Source organism: Tachyglossus aculeatus, chromosome 3, assembly GCF_015852505.1.
Source record: "Tachyglossus aculeatus isolate mTacAcu1 chromosome 3, mTacAcu1.pri, whole genome shotgun sequence".
Lineage (NCBI taxonomy): Eukaryota > Metazoa > Chordata > Mammalia > Monotremata > Tachyglossidae > Tachyglossus > Tachyglossus aculeatus.
Window position 1 is genome coordinate 24,449,801 of NC_052068.1, and position 13,080 is coordinate 24,462,880.

The 13,080-nt window shown below is 49.4% G+C and overlaps 2 protein-coding genes across 2 annotated transcripts in view; one reads left to right on the forward strand and one right to left on the reverse strand.

Moving 5' to 3' along the window:
* Positions 1 to 680: 680 nt before the first annotated feature.
* LOC119925254 (uncharacterized protein DKFZp434B061-like) lies at positions 681 to 4,224 on the reverse strand. The gene is made up of 4 exons (XM_038743355.1): positions 3,896 to 4,224; positions 2,645 to 3,854; positions 2,327 to 2,575; positions 681 to 719 (listed from the first exon to the last, which is right to left on the reverse strand). The coding sequence occupies exons 1-4, from the start codon at positions 4,222 to 4,224 to the stop codon at positions 681 to 683; spliced, it is 1,827 nt and encodes a 608-aa protein (XP_038599283.1).
* Positions 4,061 to 13,080, forward strand: part of TCTN3 (tectonic family member 3) — a 38,737-nt gene continuing 29,717 nt past the window's right edge. Inside the window, exons 1-4 of the mRNA XM_038743823.1 lie at positions 4,061 to 4,511; positions 5,448 to 5,571; positions 10,851 to 10,969; positions 12,705 to 12,835. Of these exons, the coding sequence (XP_038599751.1) occupies positions 4,223 to 4,511; positions 5,448 to 5,571; positions 10,851 to 10,969; positions 12,705 to 12,835 (663 nt within the window). The 5' untranslated portion in view covers positions 4,061 to 4,222. The remainder of the gene's footprint in view (positions 4,512 to 5,447; positions 5,572 to 10,850; positions 10,970 to 12,704; positions 12,836 to 13,080) is intronic.

Sequence of the window (13,080 nt, forward strand, 5' to 3'; positions counted from 1 at the left end):
CACAGCTGAAATTAATTAACTCAATCATATTTATTGAGCGCTTACTGTGTGCAAAGCACCCTGGGCCTCTTTCAATATGGCTTGGGCTCACTTCCAGCCCAGCGATCAGATGCTATCATCTTCAGTCAATCTGTCAGTGATATTTATTGAGTGCATACTGTGAGCAGAGCACTGTACTGAGCACTTAGAGCACTGTACTAAGTGTTTGGGGCGGGCACTGTACTAAGCACCTGGAGCACTGAGCCTCTTAGAACAGGTCGTTTGGCGTGGCTCAGTGGAAAGAGCCCGGGCTTTGGAGCCAGAGGTCATGGGTTCGAATCCCGGCTACGCCACATGTCTGCTGTGTGACCTTGGGCAAGTCACTTAACTTCTCTGAGCCTCAGTTACCTCATCTGTAAAATGGGGATTAAGACTGTGAGCCCCACATTGGACAACCTGATCACTTTGTATCCCCCCCAGCGCTTAGAACAGTGCTTTGCTCATAGTAAGCGCTTAACAAATGCCAACATTATTATTATTATTATGGGGACTAGATTTGAAAAGGAGTCATGGAGACTGTGTGGGAAGAGCAGCCAAGTGCAATTGGGGTTATCTAAGTCGTTTTGAAAATAAAATGAAATAAAATATGAGAAGATGGATTCTAAACTGTCAACTGAAAGCAATTTAAAGCTTCACTTCCCTCAGTTGGGATCTCGGTAAGGGTTACGGAGGGCTGCACCCTAGATTTTGAGGGCTAAATGGTCATAATCATGAGCATAATCATAGTCATAATGGTCATGAGAAGCAGTGTGGCTCAGTGGAGAGAGCACAGGCTTTGGAGTCAGAGGCCACGGGATCAAATCCTGGCTCTGCCAATTGTCAATCAATCAATCAATCAATCGTATTTATTGAGTGCTTACTGTGTGCAGAGCACTGTACTAAGCACTTGGGAAGTACAAGTTGGCAACATATAGAGAGAGTCCCTACCCAACAGTGGGCTCACAGTCTAAAAGGGGGAGACAGAGAACAAAACCAAACATACTAACAAAATAAAATAAATAGAATAGATATGTACAAGTAAAATAAATAAATGAATAGAGTAATAAATATGTACAGACATATATGCAGGTGCTGTGGGGAGGGGAAGGAGGTAAGGCGGGGGGGATGGGGAGGGGGAATAGGGGGAGAGGAAGGAGGGGGCTCAGTCTGGGAGGAGGGGACTCAGTCTGTCTACCCCAGGGCTTAGTATGCTTGTCCCATAATAATAAAACTGATAATAATAATAATAATACTAATAGCATTTATTAAGCACTTACTATGTGCAGAACACTGTTCTAAGCACTGGGGAGGTTACAAGGTGATCAGGTTGTCCCACAGGGGGCTCACAGTCTTAAATCCCATTTTACAGATGAGGGAACTGAGGCACAGAGAAGTGAAGTGACTTGCCCAAAGTCACACAGCTGACAGTTGGCAGAGCTGGGATTTGAACCCATGACCTCTGACTCCAAAGCCCGGGCTCTCTCCACTGAGCCACGCTGCTTCTCATAGTAAATGCTTAACAAATACCATTTTTAAAAAAAGTGCTGTGATGCTTGGGGAAATCAGGTCACTTTTTTAAATTGCATTTGATAAGCACTTACTCTGTGCCAGGCACCAGACTGAGTGTTGGGGTAGAATCAATCTAATTAAATTGGATGCAGTCCCTGTCCCACATGGGGCTCCCAGTCTTTATCCCCAGTTTAAAGATGAGGGATCTGAGGCGCAGAGAAATCAAGTGACTTGCCCAAGATCACACAGCAAGTGGTAGAGCTGGAATTAGAACCCAGGTCCTTCTGACTCTATCCACTAGGCCATCCTGCTTTTCAAACAAGGCTCCTGGGAACATTCTTACGGGTTCGTTTATTTCATAGTTTGCATGGAATATGAGAAGCCGCGTGGCTCAGTGGAAAGAGCACGAGCTTTGGAGTCAGAGGTCATGGATTCAAATCCCAGCTCTGCCAATTATCGGCTGTGGGACTTTGGGTAAGTCACTTAACTTCTCTGGGCCTCAGTTACCTCATCTGGAAAATGGGGATTAAGACTGTGAGCCCCCCTCCTGTGGGACAACCACCTCTAGGAGGCCTTCCCAGACTGAGCCCCCTCCTTCCTCTCCCCCTCCCCATCCCCCCACCCTACCTCCTTCCCCTCCTCATAACACCTTTATATATGTTTGTACAGATTTATTACTCTATTGCTCTGCGCTCAATAAATACGATTGAATGAATGAATGAATGAATGAATGTATAGGAAGGAGGTGAAGTGCCACCTAGCGGCAACGTGCGGCCCCTGCACACGGTTTCCCGCGCACTGCCAGCTCCTTCAACAGCTTCGGAACGGCCGAGAGGCAGCGCAGGCGCAGTGGGGAGGGGGCCTCGGGGCAGGACGAACCCTTAGCTGTCCCATGTGCGCGTGCGCAGAAATGAGTGTGTGGGGAGGGAGGGGGACGAGCGTGCGGAATGAGGTCACGCGTGCGCGTGCGCGTCCTCCCTTCCCGCCTTAGCAACGCGTCTCGCCTGATGGAGAGGAGCGGACTGACGGGGCGGCCTGAGGGGATGAGCTGAGGGGATTGGCCTGACGGGGCGGCCTGAGGGGACTAGCCTGAAGGGACTGGTCTGAAGGGACGCACCAGTCGGGGCAGCCTGAGGGGACTGGCCTGAGGGGGACTGGCCTGAGAGGACTGGTCTGAGGGGGACTGGCCTGAGGGGGACTGGCCTGAGAGGACTGGTCTGAGGGGGACTGGCCTGAGGGGGACTGGCCTGAGAGGACTGGTCTGAGGGGGACTGGCCTGAGGGGACTGGTGTGAAGGGACAGGCCTGAGGGGACTGGTCTCAAGGGACCGGCCTGACGGGGTGGCCGGAGAGGACCAGTCGGAGGGGGACCGGCCTGACGTGGCGGCCTGAGAGGACTGGTCTGAGGGGGACCGGCCTGACAGGGCGGCCTGAGGGGACTGGCCTGAGAGGACTGGTCTGAGGGGGACCGGCCTGAGGGGACTGGTCTGAAGGGACCGGCCTGATGGGGCGGCTTGAGAAGACCGGTCTGAGGGGACTGGTCTGAAGGGACCGGCCTGACTGGGCAGCCTGAAGGGACTGGCCTGCCTGACGGGGCGGCCTGGGAGGACCGGTCTGAGGGGGACCGGCCTGACGGGGCGGTGAGGGGACTGGCCTGAGGGGACCGGCCTGAAGGGACTGGCCTGACGGGGCGGCCTGAGAAGACCGGTCTGAGGGGACTGGTCTGAAGGGACTGGCCTGCCTGATGGGGCGGTCTGAGGGGACCGGCCTGATGGGGCGGTCTGAGGGGGACCGGCCTGAGGGGACTGGTCTGAAGGGACGGGCCTGAGGGGACTGGTCTGAAGGGACTGGCCTGACGGGGCAGCCTGGGAGGACCGGTCTGAGGGGGACTGGCCTGGCAGGGCGGTCTGAGGGGACCGGCCTGAGAGGACTGGTCTGAGGGGGACCGGCCTGAGGGGACTGGTCTGAAGGGACCGGCCTGACCGGGCAGCCTGAGGAGACTGGCCTGCCTGACGGGGCGGCCTGAGGGGACCGGCCTGACAGGGCAGTCTGAAGGAACCGGCCTGACGGGGTGGCCTGGGAGGACTGGTCTGAGGGGGCTGGCCTGGCAGGGCAGTCTGAGGGGACTGGCCTGAGGGGACTGGCCTGAAGGGACTGGCCTGACGGGGCGGCCTGAGAGGACCTGCCTGAGGGGACTGGTCTGAAGGGACTGGCTCCACGGGGCGGCCTGAGAAGACTGGTCTGAGGGGACCGGCCTGGAGGATCAGGTCTGAGGGGGACCGGCCTGACCGGGCAGCCTGAGGGGACTGGCCTGCCTGACGGGGCGGCCTGAGAGGACCGGCCTGACAGGGCGGTCTGAGGGGACTGGCCTGAGGGGACTGGTCTGAAGGGACCGGCCTGACCGGGCAGCCTGAGGGGACTGGCCTGCCTGACAGGGCGGCCTGAGAGGACCGGTCTGAGGGGACTGGCCTGACGGGGCGGCCTGAGAGGACCGGTCTGAGGGGGACTGGCCTGAGAGGGACTGGTCTGAGGAGACTGGCCTGATTGACGGGGCGGCCTCAGGAGACCAGTCTGAGGGGATTGGCCTGACGGGACCGGCCTGACGGGGACCGTCCTGAGGGAAAAGGCTAAGGGAGCGGCCTGGAGGGGACCGGCCTGAGGGGACCAGCCTGACGGGGCGGCCTGAGGGCGACTCCATGGAGCTTCCTCTGCTCTTTCTACTGCCGGTTTTCTTCCTGTGGACAGCAGCGCGGGCAGGGCCCCAGGCGGGCACCTGGTCGTGGCCGGGCAGTCCTGCCCCGGGCCTGGATCCTGCCCCACCAACAGGGACCCCAGGCCCCTCAATGGCCGCCGGCTCTCCCTCCTCCTCGTCGTCCTCCCCGTCGTCCTCCCCCGAGCCTGTGGGCCTGAGCCACGCCAAGGCCGCCACCGCCATCACCCCGCCGCCACCTCCGGCCAGTCCGACCACCGGAGGGGCCTTCCCGGGTGAGACCCACCGCCCCAAGCCTTCCGACGCTTAACAAATACCATCATCATCATCATCACTCATTCAATCGTATTTATTGAGCGCTTACTGTGTGCAGAGTCATCATCATTATTATTATTAATAACTCCAGCTCTTGGCACAGAATAAGCGCTTAACGAATACCCTAAAGAAGCAGCGTGGCTCAGTGGAAAGACAACGGGCTTGGGAGTCGGAAGTCATGGGTTCTAATCCCGGCTCTGCCACATGTCTGCTGTGTGACCTTGGGCAAGCCACTTAACTTCTCTGATCCTCAGTTCCCTCATCTGTAAAATGGGGATTAAGACTGTGAACCCCACGTGGGACAACCTGATCACCTTGTATCCCCCCCAGCTCTTAGATCAGTGCTTTGCACATAGTAAGCGCTTAACAAATGCCATCATTATTATTCTAATCGCAGCTCCGCCACTTGGCTTCTGTGTGAACTTGGGCCAGTCACTTCACTTCTCTGGGCCTCAGTTACCTCATCTGGAAAATGGGGATTGAAACTGGGAGCCCCATGTGGGACAGGGACTGGGTCCAACCCGATTCGCTTAGATCGACCCCAGCACTTAGTACAGTGCCTGGCACATTGTTAAGTGCTTAATAAATACCATAATTATTATTATAACTCGAGGTGGGATGGGGCAGGGGATGCTCCCTGACAGCTTGGCCTAGTGGCTAGAGCTCGGGCCTCGGAGTTCTAAGGTCCTGGGTTCTAATCCGGGCTCCGCCAATTTTCTGCTGTGTGACCTTGAGCAAGTCACTTCACTTGCCTAGGCCTCAGTTCCCTCACCTGTAAAATGGGGATTTAGACCGTGAACCCTCTACGGGACAGGGACTACGTCCAACCTGATTTGCGTGTAGCCACCCCAGCGCTTAATACTAATTATGTTTATTATTGTTCTCTCCTTTCACAGCTTTACCCATCTGTATCTGTGACCTTTCACCGGACACTTGTGACCTAAACTGCTGCTGTGACAGAGACTGCTACCTTTCCTCTCCCAGGACAGTTTTCTCCTTCTGTCTTCCTGGAAGTACCAGGTGAGGGGCCCACGCAGAGTTCCCTTTTTTCCTTTTTCTTTTTTTTTTTTGTGTATTTTCTTAAGTGTTTACCATGTGCCAAGCTGTATAACTTTTAACAATACCTTGCTGGCATGTTGACTTAGATTAGCATACTTTGGACACATCATCAGGAGAAGACGTTACTGTGTCCAACCCAATTTGCTTGTATCCACCTCAGTATGGTGCCTGGCACACAATAAGCACTTGACAAATACCCCAATTACTATTAGGAAAAGTCCAGGGAAAATGTGGAAGAGGCAGACCAGCAGCTAGATGGAGAAAAGCAGTGTGGCTTAGCGGAAAGAGCAAGGACTTGGGAGTCAGGGGATGTGGGTTCTAATGCCGGCTCTGCCACTTGGCTGCTGCGTGACCCTGGGAAAGTCTCTTTGCCTCTCTGGTCCTCAGCTACCTCATCTAGAAAATAGGGATTGAGACTGGGAGCCCCACGTGGGATGTGGGACTGTGTGTAACCTGATTTATTTGTATCCACCTCAGCGCTTAGTACAGTGCCTGTCACATTATAAGCACTTAACAAATACCTAGCATGGCTCAGTGGAAAGAGCCCGGGCTTTGGAGTCAGCGGTCATGGGTTCAGATCCCGGCTCCGCCAATTGTCAGCTGTGTAACTTTGGGCAAGTCCCTTCTCTGTGCCTCAGTTACCTCATCTATAAAATGTGGATTAAGACTGTGAGCCCCCCGTGGGATAACCTGATCACCTTGTAACCTCCCCAGTGCTTAGAATCAATCAATCAATCAATCGTATTTATTGAGCGCTTACTATGTGCAGAGCACTGTACTAAGCGCTTGGGAAGTACAAGTTGGCAACATACAGAGACAGTCCCTACCCAACAGTGGGCTCACAGTCTAAAAGGGGGAGACAGAGAACAAAACCAAACATACTAACAAAATAAAATAAATAGAATAGATATGTACAAGTAAAATAAATCAATAAATAAATAGAGTAATAAATATGTACAAACATATATACGTATATACAGGTGCTGTGGGAAAGGGAGGTGCACAGCACTGGAAGTCAGGAGACCTGAGTTTCTTTTGAGTACTTACTGTGCGCAGAGCACTATTTGCAAATCAGTCAGTCAGTTGTATTTATTGAGTCCTTACTGTATGCAGGGCACTGTCCCTGCGAAGGTACATTACAACAGAGTTGGTAAACATTATCTCTACCCCTAAGGAGCTTATAGTGTACTGGGGGAGACCAACATTAAAGTAGATTAGCGATGGTGAAAATAGTAGAATATATGCATATTTACATAGGTGACTATCAAGGTGCTTAAGGGGTACAGTCTAGAGCGGCATGGGCTAGTGGACAGAGCACGAGTCTGGGAATCAAAAAGACCTGGGTTCTATTCCCAGCTCCTCTACTTGTCTGCTGTGTGACCTTGGGCAAGTCACTTAGCTTCTCTGGCCTCAATTATTTCATCTCTAAAACGGGAATTAAGACTGAGCCCCATGTGGGACAGGGACTGTGTTCACCCCAGCATTTAGTTCCGTTCCTAGCGCATAATGAGCCCTTAACACGTACCACAATAATTATTATTAGTAGTAGTAGAACGCAACCAAGTCAAGAGGGGAGAGCAGATGGGGGAATAAAGGGCTTAGTTCTGTGAAGGCCTCTTAGAGGAAATGTGATTTTAGGAGGGTTTGGAAGTTAGAGAGAGTGGTGTATTGTCAGATGACACCTGTCCACATGTTTTGTTTTGTCGTCTGTCTCCCCCTTCTAGACTGTGAGCCCGTTGTTTGGGTAGGGACCGTCTCTGTATGTTGCCAACTTATACTTCCCAAGCGCTTAGTACAGTGCTCTGCACACAGTAAGCGCTCAATAAATACGATTGAATGGATGAAAAGGGGCAGGGACTTCCAGGCCAGAGGGAGAATGTGGGCAAGCGGTAGTGGTGAGATAGATGAATCTGAGGTACAGAGAGTATGTTGGTGTTGAAGGAGCAAAATGTGCAGATTAGGTTGGAGTAGGAGATCAGCAAGATTAGGCAGGAGAGAGAAAACTGATTGTTTTAAAGCCAATGGTAAGGAGTTTCTCTTTAATATAGAAGTGGGGGAGCAACCATTGAAGGTTTTTGAGGAGAGAGGAGAAGTGAACTGAAAGGTTTTGTAGAAAAATGACCTCGACAGCTGAGTGCAGTGTGGACTGAAGAATGGAGCGATAAGACACAGACAGATCAGCCTGGAGGCAGATGCAGTAGTTAAGGAGGTAAAAGCCGGGAAATGACGAGTGTCTGGTAGCATGGTAGCAGTTCGGATGGAGAAGAAAGGGTGGATTCTCAAAATGCTGTGAAAGTAAAACCGACAGGATTTCATGACAGATAGGATTGTGTGGGTTGAATGAGAGGGTTGAGGATAATGCCAGGGTTACAGGTTTGTGAGATTCATTCATTCATTCATTCAATCGTATTTATTGAGCGCTTACTGTGTGCGGAGCACTGTACTAAGCGCTTGGGAAGTCCAAGTTGGCCACATATAGAGACGGTCCCTACCCAACAGCGGGCTCACAGTCTAAAAGGGAGAGACAGACAACAAAACAAAACACATTAACAAAATAAAATAAATAGAATAGTAAATATGTACAAGTTGAATAGAGTAAAAAATCTGTATTCATTCATTCGAGATGAAGGATGGTGAGATTGTCGAGATCAGTCAAAGTCAAAATTGATAAGATTTGGGTGGGAATAATAATTATTATTATTTATAATTTTCTTTTTATTATTACTCCCACCCAAACCCTGTCCATAATAATAGTAATTTTGGCATTTGTTAAGCACTTATTACGTGCCATATACTGTACTAAGCATTGGGGCTTATACAAACAAACCCAGTTGGACACAGTCCCTGTCCCACATGGGGGCTCACAGTCTCCATCCCCACTTTACAGATGAGGTAACTGAGGCCCAGAGGAGTGAAGTGACTTGCCCAAGGTCACAGCCAGACAAGTGGCAGAGCTGTTTTTATAATAATAATAATAATAATAATGGCATTTGTTAAGCACTTACTGTGTGCAAAGCACTGTTCTAAGCACCGGGGAGGTTACAAGTTGACCAGGTTGTCCCACAGGGGGCTCACAGTCTTCATCCCCATTTTACAGATGAGGTAACTGAGGCACAGAGAAGTTAAGTATCCTCCCCTGTATCCTGTATCCTCCCCAGCGCTTAGAACAGTGCTTTGCACATAGTAAGTGCTTAACAAATGCCAATTATTATAATTATTATTATTAAGTGACTTGCCCAAAGTCACGCAGCTGACAAGTGGCGGAGCGGGATTTGAACCCATGACCGACTCCAAAGCCCACGCTCTTTCCACGGAGCCACACTGCCTCTCTGAACATGTTAAATTTGAGGTGTCAGTGGGACATCCAGGATGTCCTGAACTGTGAGGCTGCCGAGAAGGAGAGAGGTCAGGGCTGGAGAAGTAGATTTGGGGGTCATCCGTGTAGAGAGAGTTAGGTGAAGCTGTGGGGGCAAATGAATTCTCCAAGGGAGTGGGTGTAGATGAAGAATAGAAGGGGACCCAGAACTGAATTTTGAGGCACCTCCACAGTTAGAGTGTGGAAGGCAAAGAAGGAGCCTATGAAAGAGAGAAGGAGGAGGAGGAGACAAAGCGGTGAGGAGAACCAGGAGAGGACACTTTTAGTGAAGTCAAGGTTAGATAATGTTTCCAGGAGAAAGGGGTGGGTCACGGTGTTGAAGGGAGAAATACGATTGAATGAATGAATGGAGAAGAAAAGTCGAGCGGCTTAGCATGGAGTAGTGGCCACTCGCAAACCTTCCCTCATCCTGACCTCTCTCCAGCTATCCAATCTCACATCAATCAATCAATTGTATTTACTGAGCGCTTACTGTGTGCAGAGAACTGTATCAAACACATCTTGCCTTACCTCCCAGACATGTCAATTAATAGCGTTTATTAAGCAGTTACTAGGTGTCCTGTCACATCTTACCTTACCTGCCGGACATCTATCAATCAAGTAATGGTATTTGAGCACTTAATGTGTGCGGAGCTCTATATTAAGCATTTTCAGAGGTGGTGGACATGATCCCTGCCCTCAAGGAGCTTGCAGTTGTGTGGGGGAGATACGCATTAAAATAAATTTGCAGCTCAGGCAAGCAGCGGGTGTGTATTAAGTGCTGTGGGTTTGGTGGTAAAGTAAGTATCGGAATGTTTATGGGACTTCGGTTTATAGCATCTCCCCTTGGATTGCGTGTCAGCCGCTCAAACTCAACCTGTCCAACGCTGAACTTTTCACCTTCACTCCTAAACCCTCCTGTCCTCCCAGTGTCCCCATCTCTGTTCATAGAGAAGCAGCGTGGCTCGGTGGAAAGAGCCCGGGCTTTGGAGTCAGAGGTCATGCGTTCGAATCCTGGCTCCGCCAATTGTCAGCTGTGTGACTTTGGGCAAGGCACTTAACTTCTGTGTGCCTCAGTTACCTCATCTGTAAAATGGGGATGAAGACTGTGATCCCCACATGGGACAACCTGATCACCTTGTATCCCTCCCAGCGCTTAGAACAGTGCTTTGCACATAGTAAGTGCTTAATAAATGCCATTATTATTATTATTACAACACTACCACTGTACCATAGCTGAAGTCCACAACCTTGCCATCATCATCCACTTATTACTGTCATTCTGCTCTCACATCCAATTGATTGCTAAAATCTGACAATTTTTCCCTTTCCTTTTTTTTTTTTTTTTTACACAGCATTTGTTAAGAGTTAACTATGGGTCAGGCACCATACTAAGCATTGGGATAGATACAGGATAATCAAGTTGAACTCTTTTCCTGTCCCACTTGGGGATCACAGTGTTAAGTTGGAGGGAAGAAGATTTAATTCCCGTTTTACAGATGAGGTAACTGAGGCACAGGAAGTGGAGTGACCTGCCCAGGGTCACACAGCAGACAAGTGGCAATGTTGGGATTAGAACCCAGGTCCTCTAGGTCCTCTGACACTCAGGCCCATGCTCTTTCCTCAAAAACATCTCTCAGATCCACCCCCTTCTGCTCCCCCGACCAACACAGTCACTTTCTGATTCAAGCTCTCATTTTATCACAATAAGACTCTTGTGTTAGGAATTCGTTGAGGAAAGCACTTTCCAGTTATTTCCTAGATTGGGATTCTTGTGACTGTAGCTTTGAACGTATTTTTTTTTTTTTTGCTTTAAAATATCAGAATTATCGTCTAGTTCCACTGTCCAAAGCAATAATTTTCCAACTTTTTCTGTTTGGCGCAGGGCTAAGAGTTGGGTTTGTGTGGAGAATTCACTCATATTCCGTAGTAATTCCCCATTTTCCTCAAGAGTAAACTTGGAGCCAGATGGGCTTGGGGAGTTCTGTGTTGAGGTGAATAACTGTGAGTAGAAAAAATGTTTTATTCTTGTTTGCTAACATTTATCAAGTGTCAGCAGTGTGCTGCTGGTTGTCTTTTCCTTTGATTCTTTTCTTTCATTTTGATTCTTTGCCTCATTCCTCTTTCTCCCTTCCTCTTCTTATCTAGGCAGTTTATGCCACCCTCACCAACACTGGCTTGGGACTTGGCTCTCCGTCTCTTGATTGAAAGTGCTTCTGTGAGAGAAACAGCCACTTTTTCTCTGAACTGACTATTTTCTCCTTCTGTCTCCCTTTGTCAATCAATCCATGGTATTCATTGAGCACTTACTATGTACAGAGCACTGTACTAAGCTCTTGGGAGAGTACAATATAGCAGTTGGTAGGCATGTTCCCTACTCACAAGGAGCTCATTTGTTTTGAAGGGGAGACAGATATTAGAATACAGTATAGATATGCACAATAAGTGCTGTGGGTCTGAAGGTGGGTTTAATAAAGAGTACAAATCCAAGGGGAAGGGTGACGTAGAAAGGACGGGGAGTAGAGGAAATGGGGGCCTCGTTGGGGAAAGCTTCTTGGAAGAGATGTGATTTTACTAGGACTCTGAAGGTCCGTCTTTCTCCCTGCCTCTCAGGAAGTGCCCAGTGATGAACAATGCTACATCTCTTGTTTTATCAGATGTCATGAGGGGATGAGGTATGTTGAGAACAAATATTCTCTGAAACCAGAATGAATAGTCAACCAGTGGTATTTATTGAGTGCTTACTCTGTGCTGAGTCTTTTACTAAATGCTTAATACGCCATTGTTATTTAATCAGCAAGTGGAAAGATTCACTTTCAGAAGTAAATCTTTTCTTACATAAGTGCTCCCGTTTTAAAATAATTTTTGCAGCTTCAACCAGGGAAGGGGCTTGTAATAAGGGGAGCAGGAGGGAAAAAAGAAGAAAAAAAATGGAGGAAAGGAGGGGAGAAAGAAGAGAAAGGTGAGAGGGTCTTTTATTTCAGTCTCCCAAGTGCTGCATACACTTGGCACTCAATGAATTCCGGTAACCCCTCCGCCCCTTTTCCTATTTCTACCAGTGTGTGCATACGGTGTGTACCTCTCTTCTAACCCTGGAGCCACTATCCTAGTGTGTGCCACTATGACTGCATACTAAAACAATCTTTTATTTCTTCCTATAACACTGTGGGGGTGGGGAGGATTGATTAAGCAGTAGAGACAATTATGCAACTAAATACAACAGCATTCACCTAAATTCAGTTATTTTAGTATTGTGCAGCGGAACTGTCACAAACCTTGGGACAGAACTATACCACCAGACCTCAGAAAGGATGAGGCTATATAGTGTTAGCAGGTACCAATTTTTTAATTTAAGCACAGAGATGAACTTGGGAGTAGAACTTTGATGGAGTGGTGCCGTAAGGAGAGAGAGATGGTAAGGCAGGGAGGGAAGAGTTGAGGAGGAATGGGGAAAAAAAAAGATAAAGAAGAAGGAGGAGAAAATAAAAGAGGGAAGGGCAAAGAGGGGAAGAGGAAGGCCCTACTTGGTGTATTGTGTCTCCTCCACTGCCACTTTTCTCCTTCCTCGTTTTGACTGGGCACAAGAAGGGCCTCTAGCCCCAAAATCTGAGGAAGAGGAGCCATCCACCAGCCTCACCTTCCTACCCCGATCCCAGGGGGGATCCCTTAGGATCCCTTAGGAAAAACTTATGTTTTTCAATCCTGGTATGTGTGTCTGGGTGTGTGTGTTTGTTTTTAGCAAAGCTGAACTATTTTCAGCAGCTTCAAAAAGTCAATGCGAGCAACATCGCCAGCCTCTCAACCAAGTACGGAGGACCGTCCATCATCTCGCCACCCCCGACCCAGTCACCTTCCTCTGCCTTTTATAAGGTGAGCCAGAGAGGAGCGGGGAGGGGATGACATTTTCTTTTCTTTTAGAAAACTACTGGCCAGGTGTTCTCCAGAAGGCCGCACGGGAAATGGAGTCTCTACAATCAATGATTTGGAGGGGTTGAGGGGATAGAGAAATCCCAAATAATGGGGTGGCCTTGGAGCGTGGATTTTCCAAAGAGTAGGAAAATCCAGGCTGATTATTTTGAAAGGGACCCTGGGCTTAGTGGTTGGAAGAGCTGCGC